Source organism: Populus euphratica, unplaced genomic scaffold, assembly GCF_000495115.2.
Source record: "Populus euphratica unplaced genomic scaffold, PopEup_1.0 scaffold1.1, whole genome shotgun sequence".
In the NCBI taxonomy this organism is placed as follows: Eukaryota; Viridiplantae; Streptophyta; class Magnoliopsida; order Malpighiales; family Salicaceae; genus Populus; species Populus euphratica.
Window position 1 is genome coordinate 7,712,390 of NW_011499845.1, and position 19,347 is coordinate 7,731,736.

The 19,347-nt window shown below is 35.8% G+C and overlaps 2 protein-coding genes across 4 annotated transcripts; both read left to right on the plus strand.

Annotated features, from left to right (window-relative positions):
* The first annotated feature begins 5,712 nt into the window (after positions 1-5,712).
* On the plus strand, positions 5,713-11,004 carry LOC105126610 (protein kinase 2B, chloroplastic-like). 2 transcript variants are annotated; one of them, XM_011027532.1, is made up of 6 exons: positions 5,713-6,264; positions 7,465-7,811; positions 7,894-8,029; positions 9,130-9,266; positions 9,407-9,530; positions 10,250-11,004. In XM_011027532.1, the coding sequence occupies exons 1-6, from the start codon at positions 6,201-6,203 to the stop codon at positions 10,723-10,725; spliced, it is 1,284 nt and encodes a 427-aa protein (XP_011025834.1). In that variant the 5' UTR covers positions 5,713-6,200; the 3' UTR covers positions 10,726-11,004. The 2 variants fall into 2 exon arrangements, with proteins under 2 accessions (XP_011025834.1, XP_011025841.1); XM_011027539.1 differs by having other exon boundaries at positions 5,715-6,264; positions 7,471-7,811.
* Positions 11,005-11,251: 247 nt separating this feature from the next.
* Positions 11,252-18,392, plus strand: LOC105126626 (sucrose transport protein SUC3-like). Of its 2 annotated transcripts, XM_011027550.1 has the most exons (14): positions 11,252-11,808; positions 11,899-11,964; positions 12,643-12,741; positions 12,836-12,900; positions 12,981-13,065; positions 13,134-13,167; positions 13,273-13,372; positions 13,603-13,678; positions 15,795-16,148; positions 16,314-16,457; positions 16,992-17,225; positions 17,309-17,372; positions 17,468-17,511; positions 17,871-18,392. In XM_011027550.1, the coding sequence occupies exons 1-14, from the start codon at positions 11,548-11,550 to the stop codon at positions 18,036-18,038; spliced, it is 1,794 nt and encodes a 597-aa protein (XP_011025852.1). In that variant the 5' UTR covers positions 11,252-11,547; the 3' UTR covers positions 18,039-18,392. The 2 variants fall into 2 exon arrangements, with proteins under 2 accessions (XP_011025852.1, XP_011025861.1); XM_011027559.1 differs by lacking the exon at positions 11,252-11,808 and having other exon boundaries at positions 12,861-12,900.
* The last annotated feature ends 955 nt before the right edge of the window (positions 18,393-19,347 follow it).

A 19,347-nucleotide genomic window follows, 5' to 3' on the forward strand; every position in this document is an offset into this window, starting at 1 on the left:
TGCTCCTAAGGATAATTCTCACACTTCACCTCTTTTGATTTAAAACTACTTTGGGGGTTGTGGAGTGCATTGGTGAAGAAAGTTTTGAAACTATTAGATTTTTTATAAGATCGGTCTAAATTAATTAAGTTTGTTTGTGTTGCTAATAAGTTGCTACTATGTAGAAAGACTTTTTCTATGTTAGACTAATTTCTTATGCACATTACCACTTTTTGTTAGTGTGGATCATAGGTTACTTTTTAGCTTTTTGTTACTTTTATAAGGCTATATAATAATCAAAGTTTCTATTCAATAATATCGTTGTTTTTTTAGTTTGCTTGAGTACATAGTAGTACTGCTTTTGATACATTTGTTATTGTTCTCTTCAAACTAGTATCAGAGTCTTTATTGGGGTTGAGAAAATAAAAGGCAGCAGTTTTTAAGTGACTTTCAAACACAGAGAGATAGAGAGAGAAAAATGACTTATGAAGGACACTTTATGCCACCATTCATTCCATGTTTTGATGGTCATTATGACCATTGGACCATGTTTATGGAAAATCTCCTTTGAAGTAACGAGTATTGGGGTTTAATTGAATCTGATTATGAAGAACCAGTATACAGGGAACAATCCTTATCAGAAGGACGATAGAGAGAGCCAGATGCAGTAAAACTCAAGGATCTCAAAGCCAAAAACTATCTTTTCCAAGCAATTGATAGAAGTATCCTAGAGATAATTTTAAAAAAGGATACCTCTAATAAAATCGAGGATTCTATGAAGATAAAATATAAAGGGAATGTTCGGGTAAAACACTTAACTCTTTAAGCCCTATGAAGATACTTTGGTATTGTTTAGATGAAAATTGATGAAACAATCACTAACTATTTTGTTGGAGTGATGACAGTAGCAAATAAGATGAGTGTATATGGGGAGATTATGACCGATGTCACGATCTGTGAAAAAATCCTATGATCTCTCACGGACAAATTTAATTATATAGTTTGTTTGATTAAGGAATCTAGGAACTTGGATGCAATTACCATTGATGAACTTTAGAGCTAAGTCACTGTACACAAAAAAAAATTCATAGAAACAGCGGTGTGGAGCAAGCTTTAAAGGTGACAACTAATGACAAAACTTGGGGTAGAGGGCGTGGAAGAAGTTATTACAAAGGATGAGAACATGGAAGAGGAGGTCAAACATTCAACAAGAATGCGGTAAAATGCCACAAGTGTCATAATCTTGGACATTTCCAATATAAATATCCAAAATGGGATAAATAGGTTAATTGCGCAGAAGTAAATGAAGAATATGATATGTTGTTGATGTCATATGTTGAGTCACATAAAACAAAATAGATTGATGCTTGGTTTCTTGACTTAGGATGTTCCAACCATATGCGTGGCAATAGAGGTTTGTTTACCAACTTGGATGAGATCTTTGTTGATTTAGTTAAATTGGAAAACAATAGTAGGATGAATGTGACTGGAAAAGGAAGTATCAAACTGTTTTTAGATGGAATCAACCATGTTGTCCATGAGGTGTATTATGTTTTAAAGCTAAAAAACAATCTCTTAAACATAAGACAACTTAAAGAAAAAGATTATGTTCTATAGCCAAAAAATAATCTCTTGAGCATAGGACAACTTAAAGAAAAAGGCTTGGCTATATTAATTTAAGGAGGAGTTTGCGAAATCTATCCAATTAAGGGTTTGATTATTTAAACTGGGATGAGTATAAACAAAATGTTTATACTGCTATCTCATACCCCAGTTTCTCCAAATGCTCCATCAGAAAGGTGTTTTTATACAAGCTTACATGATCTCTTTTATCTTTGACATCAAAGATATGGTCACCTGAGCTACAAGGGATTGAGAACTTTGTAACACAAAGGGATGGTTTATGGACTTTCTTAGCTTCAAATCTCAAATACTACATGCACAGATTGCATTCATAGTAAACAACATTGTGGTGACATGCTAATAAAGAGTACGCGAAAAGCAAGTCAGTTTTTGGAACTTATTCATGCAGATATTTGTGGGCCAATTTCTCCTATTTTCAATAGGAAAAAGAGGTATACTTTATGCTTTATTGATGATTTTAATCATAAATCATGGGTATACTTATTGACAGTAAAGAGTGAGGCATTAATTTGCTTCTAGTTTTTAAAAAAAATTAGTGGAAAAAAAGAAAGGGTTAAATATCAAATGTTTATAAACAGATAGAGGGGGTGAATTCAGTTCAATTGAATTCATTGATTTTTATAAAGAAAATGGAATCACGAGGTAGTTAGCCACTACATATACACCACAACAAAATAGAGTGACTAAAAGAAAAAAAATAAAATTGTAATGAATATAGTCATTCTATACTACCTGATAAGAAGCTCCCAAGAACATTTTCGCTAGAGGCAGTGAACCGGACCTTCTATGTTTTGAATAGATGTCTTATATTGACAATGAAAAATATCACACCACAAGAGGCGTGGAGTGGAGTAAAACCCTCAGTTGAACATTTCTATTTATTTAGATGCTTAGCTCATGTTCATGTTCCAAGTGTTAAGAGAGGTAAATTAGATGATAAAAGTCTTCCTCGTGTTTTATTGGGAGTTAGTGAGGAGTTTAAGGGATACAAATTGCTTGATCCTATAGCTAAGAAAATTATTGTGAGCAGGGATGCTATTTTTGAGAAAGATAAGCAGTGGGATTGTGATGTGTGTTATGAGGGATAAATCTTGCTAGATTTGAAGTGGGGAGAAAATGATGAAAACAACAATGAGGGAGAAGAAAGGGTGAGTGAAAATGTAGATGAAAATGACATTGGGGCTAATGAAGAAAAAAAATACGGGTAAGAGCAGTGAAACATGAGGCTGCGAAGATGCGAGCGAGAGTAGTGAAACACGAGGTCGTGAAAAGAGAATTTATAATGACCTTAGTGATGATGAATGAAAGGTTTATGAAATAAGAGAAAGATGCCCTCCTTTTTACTTGAGTGACAATGTCACTAGAGACAAGCTAACAGAGACGAGGCACACATGGTTCAAAATGTTCCAACAGGAGATCCTCTCTATTTTGAAGATGCAGTGAAAGATGAGAAGTGGATATAAGCTATGGATAGTGAGATCAGTTCCATTGAGAAGAATAAAACACGGTCTTTAAGTGAGTTACCTACTGGATAAAAAAATTAGCTTCAAATGGGCATACAAGACCAAATACAATGAACATGGAGAGAATAACAAGCACAAAGCACGTCTAGTAGCCAAATGCTACGCATAGAAGCACGATATAAACTACATAAAGGTTTTTACACCAGTGGCAAGGATGGACACCGTGAGGATGATCATTGCCTTGGCAGTACAAAAGGATTAGACAATTTTTCCAGTTAAATGTCAAGTTAGCATTTCTTTATAAAGAGTTTAGTAAAGAGGTTTACATTGAGCAACCAAGAGGTTATGAGATGAAAGGTAGGGAGCACTTGGTCTACAAGCTACATAAAGCATTGTATGGATTAAAATAAGCTCCACGAGCCTAGTTTAGTCAAATTGAGGCACATTTTATCAATAAGGGTTTTCAGAAGTGCGACAGTAAGCCAACCTTTTTTCACAAAGAAGAATGGAAAGAAAACTCATCATTGGAAGTATTTACGTTAATGATCTAATTTTTACTGGTGATGATAAAGATATGATGTGTGATTTCAAATCCATGTTGAGAGAATTTGATATGACTGATTTGGAAAGCATGAGGTTTTTTCTTGGCATCAAAGTACTTCAAAAAATAGATGGTATTTTTATATACAAAAAAAAGTATGCTTTAGAGATTCTAAAGAAATTTAGGATGCTAGAAATTAATGAGGTAAGTAGTCCGATTGTCCCTAAGTTTTAAGATCAATAAAGATAAGGATAGCATTACTGTAGATGAGATATACTTTAAGCAATTAGTGAGAATTTTGATGTATCTCACTGCTACAAGACTAGACATTATGTTTGTCACTAGTCTCATAGGTAGATTTATGGCAAAACCAATCGAGCTTCACTAACAGGCTACAAAGAAAGCCACTAACAGGCTGTAAAGAGAGCTCTTCAATATTTGAAGGGGATGGTGAACTATGGTATTCATTACAAGAAAGGTGGAGATGATGAACTATTTGCTTTCACATATTGTAATTATATAAGAGATGTGAAGGATAGAAAAAGCACAAGTGATTACGTGTTTTTGTTGGTTCGGGTGATATAACATGGAGTTAAAAAAAATAGCCTATCGTTACACTATCCATTGTAGAAGCAGAATTTATAGTAGCTATAACATGTGACTCTTAAGCAATATGGATGAAAAGAGTGTTGAGAGAGTTTGAGTGTAGTAATGAGACTTGTACTCTAATTAAATGTGATAACAGTTTAACCATTAAGATTTTAAAGAATTTTGGAATGCATAATAAAAGTATATCAAGGTATCATTTTTTTAAGAAATCTCATAAAGAAAGGTTCAGTTGCCCTAATTCATTATGGGAGTAAATATCAGATGGCAGATATAATAACCAAACCATTAGAGGTTGATGTTTTCCATAGGCTTCGAAATATAATGGGGGGGTGTGAGGTTGGTAGTATAAACTAGCTGTTCGCCGATAGTGAGCTTCAGGGAAGGATTGATAAGACTGGTCTCGATCAATTAAGTTTGTTTGTGTTGCTAGGAAGACTTTTTCTATGTTAGACTAATTCCTTGTGCACGTTACCTCTCTTCATTAGTGTGGATCGTGGGCTGTTTTTAAGCTTTTTGTCACTTCTGTAAAGCTATATAATAGCCGAAGTTTCTATTCAATAATATCATTGTTCTTTCAGTTTGATTAGTTTATAGCAGTATTGCTTTTGGTATGTTTATTATTGTTCTCTTCAATTTTTTCCCAGCGTTTTCTAATAAAGCATTTTGAGAGGGAGAGGAATCCATTCAAAGACTTTTTTTTGTCTTTCTTGGAACCAGACGTCAGGATAGCAGTGCATGAAACATTACCTCGCCGTGTTTATGCATTCCGATTGGTGGCAGCAAGTGGTTCATGTGAGACAAGACTCCCTACATTGATCTACTGCACAAAGATGGCTAGGTCTGAACGGTGTTCAAGCCATTTTGACTTGGCATTTCAACCGTTACGTGTGAAAATAATTTTCCAGAAAAATCATTGACTTAATATTTTTTTATATATTTTGAGATGAATGGATACGAAAAATATTAGAAACGTTGGAAAAAAAATATTAAATTAATAATTTTTCTTCAATCCCAGTATAATTTTATAAAAGCATATGCACCATATAAACAAAACACACTTCATGCTTGGCCCGTGATTAAATTTAAATTTTGAAAGATTATGATTTTTTTTACTATTATTTTAATATGTTAATGTTAAAAATAAAATAAAAAATATTTTAATATATAAAGCATACAAGACAAAATTGCTGGAAAAACAGAAACCGAGACTAAAGGTATTTTCTCGGAAACAAAAGCTGGGAAAAGAATCTCAGCAAAGGAAGTTTTAATTTTCTCAGAAACAAAAATAAAAATAAAAATAAAAATGAGATGAAACAATTACAAGCACCGCATAGAATTTCACGTCATTACAGAAAAGTGGTCGTCCCGGTGGGACAGCACCAAAAAGCGAAAGGGATAACTTGGTCAAGAGTGCATGAATGAAGGGTGTAGAAAAATTCTCTGTTTTCTAAAGCTTCAGTGCAGAAAAATTTAGAGAATATGAAATAATAATGAGATTTTAATAAAAGAAAAGTCAGGGGGCAGAGGAAAGTTCAAGGAAGGAAGGTCAAGGTGACATCCACGTCATTGTGGAGCTCACAAAGCTCTCACGCGTCAATGCTGTCTGTGTCTGCACACAGTCACGCACCAAGCAAGCACCACGGGGAGGGACTCCGTCTTCTCTTTTCTAATTCTCCCTCCTCTCCCCTCCAACCACACGTCCTTTGTTTTCTATTATTACCACTTCCAAGAACTAGTATAATATAATTTCTTGCTTCTCCATCGGTATTCTATCAAAATATTATAGTGGTATTTTCTTTTTTGTATTTGTACTTGACCAAACCCAAAAATAAACAGCCTACAAGTCTTCGTCTTTATCTTATTATCATGTGACAGGGTGGTTTCTTCTTGATTTCTCTCACTAAGACACCGGAAGAAGAAGAAGTTAGGATTCCAATAGCGGTTGCTCTGCTTTGGTTTACCAAATGGGCAACTGCTTAGATTCTTCTGCTGCTAAAGTAGATTCTACTCAGAGTTCACATACTCCTGGTAGGTAACACAACTTTTCCTTTTATTTTGTATAGCTTTGCTGTCTTTGCACCTTCCAGCTTTCTTAGATTTGGTTTTCTTGTAATTTTCTTTCCCAGATTTATTCTGCTGTTACCGCAACTGCCTGTTTGTGAAGCCAAAAAAAACCCTTTTGAGCTTTCTCTATGATAGCTAACCTTCTTTATCAACAATTCTGTTGTACCTCATCAGTATTTGAAGCGTGCCTTAATATTCTTTATTGTTTTTGCATTTTGGGTTTTTCGTTAGGGTTCTCTTCATTCTTAATGTGTGTGATCTTTCTTTTAGAAGCAACTTCGAATGCTTGTGATTTGGAACATTTGCTTATGATTTTGGCTGGCTGACTAGGATCCAATCTCTGTGAAATCAATTTAAGTGATCGCATCCAACTTGATAATTGTGCGTTGACTTGTTGCCATTACACCAGTGAAGGTAGGATCCACGTAAAATGAGATATGACTCTGCATACTCGTCCATGTCATGAAATTATGTTCTAACAACTTCTTAATCCCCTCAGGAGAAATTATTAGGTGAACCTTGCTCACCATCTAAGATCATGGACTAACCACTGGAACTCTTACAAATCATTAAATTTGTCCGAACAATCAGTTTAGAGAATGCCATTTAGAATGTGAATCTTTTAGATAGCACAATAATATTAACGGAAAGAAATAATTAATATTGTGTCAATCACAATATAACCTTGACATATTTAACGATGTATACAAATTTATTGGCTTGCTCCATAATCTTAGATGGTGAATTGGGTTCACCGAATAATTTCTTATCCTGCAACATTCTTAAATTATGCCAAGCAGCATTCCTTTTTTCTCCTCTTTCCTCGTAATTATTAAGAAGCGCGCTTTGGTTGCAGATGATTCACAATGTGAACTATAGAGTCAAAGGGAAATGTGCTGTTAATATATCTGAAAGACTGTTGTTCAAACCGTTCTATAAACTTAAAAAATTCACAATGTCATCATTGGAAAGCAAGCCATACTGCCCCAAGGATTTCAATTAGAAGCTTAAAGAGCTTTTTTGGCTAGCCTAGATAGCCTGTGTCATTTGGTGGTTGCATTGTTGAAGATTGATGTTCATATTGTATAGTCGTGTACTTCAAACAGGGCATCGTTGTTGATAGAATATGATACCTAAAATATTGATTCGTTTATCTCTTGCTACCATCAGGAGCCTCAAGAATTTCCAGCAGAACCAGCCGTTCTTCAGTTCCTTCTAGCCTGACCATCCCATCATACAGTGGAAAGAGCAGTTCTGAATGTTTTCCTACACCAAGGAGTGAAGGTGAAATATTGTCATCTCCAAATTTAAAGGCCTTCTCATTCAATGAGCTAAAAAGTGCCACCAGAAACTTCCGTCCTGACAGTCTTCTTGGTGAAGGTGGCTTTGGTTTTGTTTTCAAAGGATGGATTGATGAAAACACTTTGACTGCTTCAAAGCCTGGATCTGGAATGGTTGTGGCAGTCAAGAAGCTTAAACCTGAAGGTTTCCAAGGCCACAAGGAGTGGTTGGTAGGTTTTCTCTCTTGTGAAATTCAATATTTTTCAAATTGAAGCATTCTTTTCTTACTTACTAATAGCTGGCTGGTATCAGACAGAAGTTAATTATCTTGGCCAACTTCATCATCCAAATCTGGTTAAATTGATTGGGTACTGCGTGGAAGCTGAGAACCGTCTTCTGGTCTATGAGTTCATGCCTAAAGGGAGCTTGGAGAATCATCTGTTTAGAAGTAAGTAATTCAGTGCACTGAATTCATTTGGAATCATTATGTGCTGTAACTTGTACTATACTCCTACTATATGCTTGTACTTCTTGAAACTTGACCCTTATGTTTTATGGTTGCTGAGAAATATAAATTAACAACATTTCCCACTCATTTGTTTTAGTTCATGGAATAGAAATAAAGTAATTTGTATAACTTATTCAGTGAATTGATTTATTTGCTTCTGTTTGAGGATCAAATGACAAAAGACAAAAATTTAGGAAGTACAATTTTTTTTACCTCTCTGTAGTTATGTCCTATTTTTTTTTCCATTCTTATCTATCTCAGATGAATCGTTTTGGTTAAATTCAGCCACATTCTATCGGAGACAGCATCTTCTAAACAAAATCTGGTTTCTCCATTCATGCTATAGTTTTTCAGCTGTGAATGGATCACAAGCCAGACAATCAATAACCCTTAGGCACAAGTTACCAGCTACTCACCCTTACGGATAAGTTTTCATGTTAGCAAAGAGGATGTCTGGGACTGATCCACCAAGTATTCTTAAGACCATCCCCGCTTGGACGGATATCTTACTCACCCAATTTTTCCCTGATATCAAGGGCCAGTTGGCCTGCCCGTATGAATATCTGAGATATGGGGGTGCTAAACTTCTCTGTGATTTGGAACCTCGTATTTTATATCTTTAAACAGGGACAATCACTAGAACCCTCATTCAGACTTGTTGGGCTATAGCGATTTTAATACAATCGGTGCCAAAGTGTCATCAATAGTTTGTTGGAGGCCTTCTTGAACCACCTTAAGTGATGAAAGTGCTTTGTTGCAATTTAATTTCACGTATTTTCCTATTTTTTAAGATTTTGATGCACGATATGATGTATTTTAACTTCTTGCCTGAGGTTTTTATTGTTGCTATAGTGCGTAGACAAGCTCACAAAAGACCTTATATATGGCTAGAACATATCATTTAAGAGATTTTACCATGACTGTCCTTTTCTTATTGTCATAAACAAGCGAACAAGCAAAAATATCTGAAAATCATGAAAGTCCTTGCGCATTCATCTATGAAAACTTAGTAACCTTTGATTCTGTATTTTGTTCTATAGGAGGGCCACAGCCACTTTCATGGGCGGTAAGGGTCAAAGTGGCTATAGGTGCTGCCAGAGGGCTCTCTTTTCTTCATGATGCAAAATCACAAGTCATATACCGTGACTTCAAGGCATCTAATATTCTACTAGATGCGGTATGATTAATAAAGGCATGATTGATCTAATTTTTTTTCCTTATAAATAAAGAATAAAATTTCTCCCTGTCATCAGCCTTCACATGTCATCCCATTAGATTTTATTAGATTGCTGGTGCTAACAATGCATTGGCTTGCAGGAATTTAATGCAAAACTTTCTGATTTTGGTCTGGCCAAGGCAGGCCCTACTGGCGATAGGACCCATGTGTCCACTCAAGTTATGGGTACTCATGGGTATGCAGCACCTGAATACGTTGCTACAGGTCTGTAGAGTGCTTTTCCTAATTAAAGAATATTGCTGTTTCCTTGGTATTTTTGAAACTGGTAATAATTTTTTATGCCAATCTCTCACCTTTGTGCTTCTGAACTAGGTTGGTATTTGTGATAAAACAGTGGACGTGTCTGATTATTTTGTTATTTATGCTAATCCATTTTTAGTCATTGTTGTCTCTGATGACCATGCTGATGCTTCTCCCTTTCTAGACCAAGCCTCTTCTATAATGGCCAAACTTTTTTCTGATGTCCAAGTAGGGGAAAGGTCAACTGACATTAAATAAAAATGCCATGTCACTAAAGAAAGAATCAGCCTCTGGAGAAGAAGCTTGGAAGATCCAAGCTTCCATGGGGCTAAGCTTTAAGCTTTCTTTCTCTGTCATGTGCTTGTTTGGGTGGGGCTACAGTATTTGAAACAGACAAGTTTATGCAAAAATGATCTGCGACTTCCTTTGGCGGGACTGTAAACTGATTTACAGTCATACCATTGACATCAGTCCTGGGAGCTCATTACTGTAAAGTACTGTCTTCATGTAAACATAGTTATTGACGTAGGTTGAATTTAATTTTCTGATATGAGTGTATCTATGTTCAGCATCTTCATTGTTCACTCAGAACTGATATCGTACGTGCATGTTATTAAATATTTCTTCTACATGGAACTCCTAAATCATGTGTGTATTGTAACAAAGCTTCCATTGCTGGACAGGTCGTTTGACAGCCAAAAGTGATGTTTACAGCTTTGGGGTTGTGTTGCTTGAATTATTGTCTGGGCGACGGGCTGTTGATAAAACTAAGGTGGGTGTGGAGCAGAACCTGGCAGACTGGGCTAAACCATATCTGGGTGACAAGAGGAAATTATTCCGAATTATGGACACCAAGTTGGGGGGGCAATATCCTCAGAAGGGAGCCTTTATGGCTGCAAGCCTGGCTTTACAGTGCCTAAGCAATGAAGCTAAAGTCAGGCCTCGAATGTCAGAGGTATTAGCAACCCTGGAGAACATTGAATCCCCAAAAGATGCCACAAAAAACTCCCGATCAGAGCATCAAACAGTTAAGACACCTGTCCGACAGTCCCCCATGAGACATCATCACGCTCCTGGGACTCCACCAGCCAGTGCCTCCCCCCTGCCATCCCACCACCAATCTCCACGATTACGATCAGCAGCAGACAATCACTTGTAAATTCCATATTATTTGCTTTTGTATTTAGTTGTAAAATCTATAATATGGTTGTGTATCTCGATGCAATTTTGGATTAGAGAAACAGATATGATCACTTATTGTACCGAAGGAGGGTCGTGGGAGGTGTACAAGCTGGCTTAGACCTTAGTCATATCTTGTTGTAGTAACATAGATGAACGTTTCTTGTTTAATTAATCTTTGTGCACTCCATCTGTAATTACTCCTCCATTATGATGAGCTCTTTGATTGATGCAATCTGAGTAGATGTTTTATTGTCAACAAACATGTCGATCCACAGAAGAGCCAGCCGTCTGTATTTCTCTATGTTTGAATAAATTTCTCACTTGTACCCAAGAACAAAAAATAAAAGTAAAATCCAAAGTGATAATGATATCGATGTTCTTAGATTTTATTTTATTTTTTGTTATAAACGAGGAGAAAAGAGAAATTTATAGCATTTGGGGTACAGAGGAGAAAATAACTCAAAATTTTGATCACTTCTCCTTCAATAATAAATAAATAAATATAAGCATGGAAGATATAAAAAGTAGGACGTAGCATTAACTTAAGGCGTCAAAAAGCATAGAAATAAATTGTGGAAGTAGGGGGCTATGGTAAAAGTCAAATTCAATATCAGTCTAAAATCAGCGGGCAATGCACTAGGCTTTAATGATACTCGATGTATTGTAATTTAATTTGTAACTCGACAGTCCTCCTCCTAATCCTAACATAAAATCGTCACCTAGACAGACAAATCTTAGATCTAATAAATAAGTAGTTTTGAAGAATTTAAATGCTGTGAGTAATTTTCGGTAGAAGAAGATGGAGTCGGCGCCGATTCGGGTACCGTACCGGAATCTCAAGAAGGAGATAGAGGTAGAAATGGTGGGTCTGGAAATGGAGTCTCCTCCTTCTCCTCCTCGGATCCAGTCTCCTCTCACTCATAATTCCGATGCAGATTTGAGATCTCAATCCACCAGACATCATATTAGCTTAATCACTCTTGTTCTCAGCTGCACCGTCGCCGCTGGTGTTCAATTCGGTTGGGCCTTGCAGCTTTCTCTCCTCACTCCCTATATACAGGCAAGTCCATCATCTCTTAAGTTGATTTTTCTCTGCATCTCATTCATCTATTTTTACCAAAGTAATTGACTTGGGAGGTTTTTGTTGCAGACTCTTGGAATTGGACATGCCTTTTCGTCATTCATTTGGCTCTGCGGTCCTATTACAGGCCTTGTGGTAGGTTTTGCCAAATCATCTTTTGTTTGATTGAAATATCTGAATCAGCTGATGAAACTGGAATCTACTATTTTTTTGCTGCATCATGTATAAATTTCGATTATCTATCTGTTGTTATTTTAACTGGTGGATGAATATACATATTTATATTTGCATTTGAAATGAATATGCATTAGATAGATGAATTTGATTTGACGACATGGCATCTTGAGAGTTTTAATTAATTAATTAATTATCCTAAAATAAAAGGATTGTTAATTAGATGGTGATGATAACACCAGGAAACCTTTCTGCATTTTTCTTCCTTTTGAAATTTCCACTCTCGTGTCTTGAACCTGTACCCTCCAAGGACTTTTACCATTGTGCTCGTTAATTGGCCTTCATGATCATCTTGAAACAATGTGCCTTCTTTTTTTTTATTATCTGGTACTAGTAGCTTGCATCTTCATTTGCAACCAGTAGCTATTATTGATTTTGCAACTCTTAACTCTTTATACCTGACTTTTACTTCATTTTAGTAGTTTTATTGGCATTTGAAGAGAAAACACCATGCTTGTACTGTCACCATTGATGATATTATTTACTTGAAAATGATGCTAGTTATAAGTAATTAATTGTTTCATCAATTTCATGAAATTAATTTAGGCTTGAATTAGCTATTGGGGTTTTGGTTTTTAGGTTCAGCCTTGCGTTGGTATTTGGAGTGATAAATGCTCTTCAAAATTTGGAAGAAGACGGCCATTTATTCTTGCAGGATCACTCATGATCTCTGTTGCTGTAAGTACTGATGGATGCACTTTTTATTTTAGTTCCAATAATTGCTATTTGCTACAATAACTTCTATGACCTAAACTAAATCTTTTAAATTTAGGTGATAATAATTGGATTTTCTGCAGACATTGGATATGTATTAGGGGATACAGAGGAGCATTGCAGGTTTCTGCTGCCTTCACTTTAATTGTATTTAATCCATAAATATTTCTTTGATACTGACCAACCTATCTATGGAGCTGCAGTAAATTCAAGGGCACTCGAACGTGGGCAGCATTTGTATTTGTTATTGGCTTCTGGATGCTGGATCTTGCTAATAATACAGTGCAGGTATGGCTTGTTGTCATGATTATTTTGAACCTTCTTATCACTGCTAAATAACGAGTTTCTTCTTTTAGGGACCAGCCCGTGCCCTTCTTGCTGATTTATCAGGTGCCATTTGAATATCTGTATGCTTATCAATTGATCACAAGTGCTAGCACTACATGAAAGATGCTAATGCAAAAAATAACTAGATGTATTACTACTGTGTTCTAGGTCCTGATCAACACAACTTATCAAATGCTGTATTTTGCTCATGGATGGCTGTTGGAAACATTTTAGGATTTTCAGCTGGTGCTAGTGGGAGTTGGAACAGGTGAAACTTTTTATTTTTATGCTAATGAATATACATGTGCATGCATGCACTCTCATTTTCCTTCTAGCCTTTTTTCATTATGATGCTGTATCCGACCTTTGGTTTTTATGACCTGAATGCTGCTTTGTCTCATTCAACTCCTTTTATTTCCTTTTTTTATGGTATCATCACTTGCCTATGCAACTGGATATTCAATTGATTGGAGTGTCAAATGATTCTATTCTAAGCAGATGGTTTCCTTTCTTGATGAATAGAGCTTGTTGTGAAGCTTGCGGAAATCTTAAAGCAGCATTTCTTGTAGCAGTAGTGAGTTAATTTATCCTCACATCCTTCTTCAATACTTAAGCATGCTATTGTTTTGGTAGTGTAATTTGCTTGAGTGATTATGTTTGTATTGCCTATTCTTTTATAGTCTTTTTATGTTTCGCATCTCATTATTTTCTGTAACATTTTTTGTTGTTGATTTCTGAGAATTCATTTAGTATATAATCAGTCCTCAAATTGTTTTTCTTTGCAAGTTTATAAGTCAATGATAACTTTTAAAATTATTCCAATACTAGACCTTGGCATAAAATAGGAATAAACCTAATCTCTTTAGAAAAATGGTCTTTTTTGTCTCATGCTATCCTACTCCAATTTCCTCGTGAACTAAGCTGTGTATATCTTTTGGCTAGATCCAATATCTTATTTCTCGCATAAAGAGGAAATATATTTTCTTTTTTCTTCTTGAGAGAGTTGGGTGAATTCTATAGTTTTTAGGTTTCTAGAACTTTAAGAAAACTAAAGAGGTGATCTTGAAGTTCATTGCACAAATATTATAGGGTCAAATTTATGCTGTTTGCTATTCGCACCTCTTCACTTCAGTTTTGACATTTGTGTTGAAACATGCACTGTTAGCAAAAGCCTTAAAACCATTATTTGGCATGAAAGATGGTGTTACGCCATCACTAAACTGATTGAATAAAGGATCCTAGTAACAAAGCAGAACACATAATACCATTGCTTCATATCTTGAACTCTGTCACTGAAGTGAAAGTGGGATGCAATTTCCCATATAATCTTACAATAGATTAGTTATATCAATGCGTATATCATACACCCTGTGCAAATTTAGTAAATTTTAACATTAATAAAATGTAAAGAAATGTATAAATTGAATAAAAACCAAATTAATTGAAATCTAGATGGAGTAGAAGATAAAATGACACGGGAGACCTCTTGAGATATGTCCAAATTTCAATGATTTTAGATTTACTGCTAGAAGAAGGATTATTATCAATGTATTTGGAACTTCACTAGCTTAAGACTTTGTACTTTATTTAGGAAATATCTTCTTAGAATAGTTAGTGATAAGTAAGATTTCATTATTATTGGGATCAGTAGGGAGTTTTTTGTATTTCTTTTCTAGCTTTTTTTTCTACTTTGAGCAGGAGTCTTTAGGGTCATGTTACCACTATATAAGTGTAAATATCTCATGTACAAGGGAAGCTGTTTTATGGTAATGAATGAGACTTTCAGTGTCAACTTTGAAGTGTTTCCTCTAACGTGTGCAGAGGTGGATTCCTCTTGTTTATCCTTTTCTTTTCACATTTTGGAAACTATAGCATGAAGCACATGAGATCCCATGTAAACCAGCAAGGACCATTTTGCAAGGCTAAATACTCCTAGATGTTCTGTTACGTGATAGTAGTAGTAGTACCACTAGGGGAGAGTGTTTGTGACTACTGTTGTTTTACTAATCTTTTTGTCCCCAATGATTAGACTCCTGTAGACCATTTACTACATGAATTATTATATCAATAGCAATAAGTCCTAGTTGAACAAGTTTATTTTTGGAATGTGGGAAAGCCTCAAAATAAATCAAGAGTGGGAGATTCAGAAGTGCCGTAAACCAATTAGAAATATCATGAAATCACTGGTTCCCAGGGGATGTTTCTGATAACAAGGAACATGTGCCTGGGTGTATATGCAATTTGTGGGTTGGGACAAAAGAAAGGAAACAAATATCTCCCATCATTGATCATATCAATGCAAAGGATGGAATGTAACTTTTGCACTGTTCGTGGAAATGTGCTATCGGTTTTGAACAAATTTAAGAGCTCTTACAGGAGTCCCACTCGCATCTAGAAATCATAGATGGTGGGATTTTTCATTCTATTGCTGGAAACAAAATCACTAAGTTTAGTACAGGTTCTTCTCTTAGAGAAGAAGTCGCAGACTATCATTTATATAGATTGGTGCCTGAGCTTATTGGATTTCCCAAAGATGCAAAGTCCTCTTAGAATCACTTATTTATACTTTTTATGCGAGTTTCTTAGAAAGTCCCCATTCTACTGGTCTCTTTACGATTTGGATACAAATTACACAGCTATACTGACAAAATATGTGGTAGTAAACATAAATTTGGATGGAATATGTGCAGGTCTTCCTCACTTTTTGTACTCTTGTGACTCTATATTTTGCGGATGAGGTTCCACTAAATGTTAATCAACCACGCCATTTATCAGATTCTGCTCCATTGTTGAATGGCCCACAACAAAACGGCCATGAACTTTCAACATCTGAGTCTCACTTGCCGGGTCTTGACAGTATTAGTGGGAATGGCAACAATCATGACCATGAACTGAGAATGAATTCGAAGCATGCCAACTCTGTAGGGGATGAAAATGAAAATTTCAGTGATGGCCCAGGAGCTGTGTTGGTCAATTTATTAACTAGTTTAAGGCATTTACCTCCTGGAATGCATTCAGTGCTAGTCGTTATGGCTCTAACTTGGGTAAGGACTTCAATAACTGTGTATTATTTCCAGAACTGTTCCCTTCTGATTTCTTTTAGTCCAAACTCTTTTTAGAATACATGTTTTCACTGTTCCTGTGATGGTCTTGATTCACTCTTATTTTATCTGTGCTTATTTTCGTTTCAATTATGATTTTACTTGCAGTTGTCCTGGTTCCCCTTCTTTCTTTTTGATACAGATTGGATGGGAAGAGAAGTTTATCACGGAGATCCAAAAGGGAATTCGAATGAAGTGGAGTTGTATGATCAAGGAGTCAGAGAAGGTGCATTTGGTTTGCTGTTGAATTCTGTAAGAACTCAATATTGAGCATTGCTAGTGTCTGTTTTGTTAAATATCATCACAGAAACCAACTCTGTTATGAATCCCCAAATTTACCTTTACATTTTTACAATAATTGCAGTTTTAATGTTAGAAGTTCTTGAAGCAAGGATAAAATGCACTTCTCATAGTAATTCAAAAAATTTGAAAATTTTGACACGAGAGAGAGATTAGAGAGATTCATCCCTTCAATGAAAGGAAATAGGGAACAGTAGTGTAATGCAATTGAGAAAATGGGGAAAGTTGAATTATATATCATGGGAACTATATGAAACTAATGCACCAACTGAATGGACCTAAAAAATTACAAAACTAAGAAACAATTGGAGGAAAAGAGAGGAAAAAGGAAAAAAAATGAATCAAATTGACACATGAACTTGATATTATGTGGCTCATTCCAAATTTATTAAAGACACATCCCATTATTTCTCATGTGGTGCTTTGCAATAATTGAATTATTGATTATCTCAACAACTATTTTTCTTATATTCTGTTATGATACAGGTTGTTCTTGGCATTAGCTCGTTCTTGATTGAGCCAATGTGTCGGAGGTTGGGGTCAAGATTTGTATGGGCAATGAGCAATTTTATAGTATTTGCCTGCATGGCAGGCACTGCTGTTATTAGTTTGATATCAGTTGGTGAATATTCTGAAGGAATCGAACATGTAATTGGAGGACATGCGCCAATCAGGATAGCTGCCTTGATTGTATTTGCTCTTCTTGGCTTTCCTCTTGCTGTATGTTCCTGTTCTAGTAGAACATCGCTATATTTGTCAATTTCTTCCCTCAATAGCATGCAGTAATTGTTTTTGTGCTGCAGATTACCTATAGTGTTCCATTTTCTGTCACGGCAGAGTTGACTGCTGATTCAGGCGGTGGCCAAGGTGTGTGGAAATATTTTTTTATCAAGCAATTATTTTTACATGATATGGTTTTTGTGTTAACCAGATGGTTCTGATGTTCTTTTACCTCGTTTCAGGATTGGCTATAGGAGTTCTCAATCTTGCAATAGTTATTCCACAGGTAGATTAGCACATCATGTATTTTTTCAGTACATCCGGGATGAAATTATTTCTCTGATATAATGAACCACTGTACTTTTTTCTACTGGACTCTAGAAGTTTTGTTGGATATTGCTATGCTGTAACCATGTGTCATTTTTGGCTTTTGGGAAGATTGATACTAATTTGTGTTTGGTTATTGCTGGTGATATTTTATTGATCCCATAACATGTATGCACTCCCTGACACACTTCAACCTCTTGCTTCTTCCCTGCGACTCCTATTGATTCAGATTCTTCTGTCATTCCACTTTCTGTGCCAGTTTTACAATATTTAATTCAGTCAAAGTTGATTTTCATGTGTATTTTTTTGATCTGTTAGATGATTATATCCATTGGTGCCGGTCCATGGGATGCGCTTTTTGGTGGAGGAAATATACCAGCCTTCGTTCTGGCTTCTGTATCTGCTCTTGCAGCTGGTGTTATTGCTTCTCTCAAGCTGCCGAATCTTTCAAGTAGGTCCTTCCAGTCTGGTTTTCATTTTGGCTAACCACCAAACCGTGCTCACCATGTTGACATCATCAATCCAAGGTGTAATTGTCAAGAACAGGAGCATGCTAGTTGGTCTTGCATCCACAGAGATATTCGATTGTTATGTACGTATAATTTTTATATCAAAAGAATCATGCGTTACATGTTCAAATTCATTAATTTTTTTTTTTGCCCCACATCATGGGCATCTATACTATCTGTAGAGTATAAATCATTTTAATTGAAAAGTTTACACAGGCATTTAGCAATGAATACTAATCCAGAAATCATGAGTTAACTGGTCTCAGCTTTACATTTCATGTGGTTATTAACAGATATTGTTTTATAATCATCATTTAAGCACGTTGGCCTCTGTACCATTTCTTTCTAGATTCTTGATCACCCATCCATACAACCTTTCGTTTTAACTTCGAGCACAAGCTATTTGCTGGGCCGTAGGTGAGGGGTAGGGTTAGTGGGTCAGAGTGCTTGGGGCACGACTTTATCTGGGGCCTTGCCGAATGCAGTGGATGATTAAACTATCTCTTCTTTTTTCTAATTTATAAATGTATTAAAATATTTTATTATTTTTTTAAAAAATATTTTTGATATTAATATATCAAAACAATCTTATATATATATATATATTAAGTAAAAAAAAAAATCAAATTTTTGTGACGTGCGCCTAAACTTTTGAATCATCAGTGAAAAGTTGAACTTGCCTAGGTTGCCATGTCAATATCTTGTTCATCTTTGTGGAAAGCCTTGGGTAGTGACTTGCAGGTTACTCGTTAAAAGTAATTTTTATTTTATTTTATTTTAACAGTAAGAATATTCTCAGATCAAATTTCCGGCAAATGTTTCTACTTTTAGAAAGTGTACACAGCTATTACTTTCTGTCCTTGATTTTTTATTATTTTTTTTTTTTTTTTTTTTTTTTTTTTTTGATTTACGTGGGGTGTCCGGGTCAGCTTACGCGCACCACGACTAATCCCCACGGCCCACTGAACACCCTGCAAACCCAGCAGGCAGGTAAGGCAGCGCGGGGCTGACAGGCATGCAACTCCAAGGCTCGAACTTGTGACAGTAGAAGACGCAAAGCGTCATTCCACCGCTGAGCCGGTGCCTTCGGTGCTGATTTTTTATTATTTTCAGCTGTGAGGTGAGTGCCTTGTACTGGCCTGTTGCCTCAGTGTGTTTCCTTAGTCCGTCTCTGCAATCAAAACTTCACATGTTTCAAAAATCTAGTAATGATGTTTTGGCTGAAATGCCGAACCAAATTTGATAGATTGAAGGGATGTTTGAAGGAGTGAGCGTGGTTGTCTTTT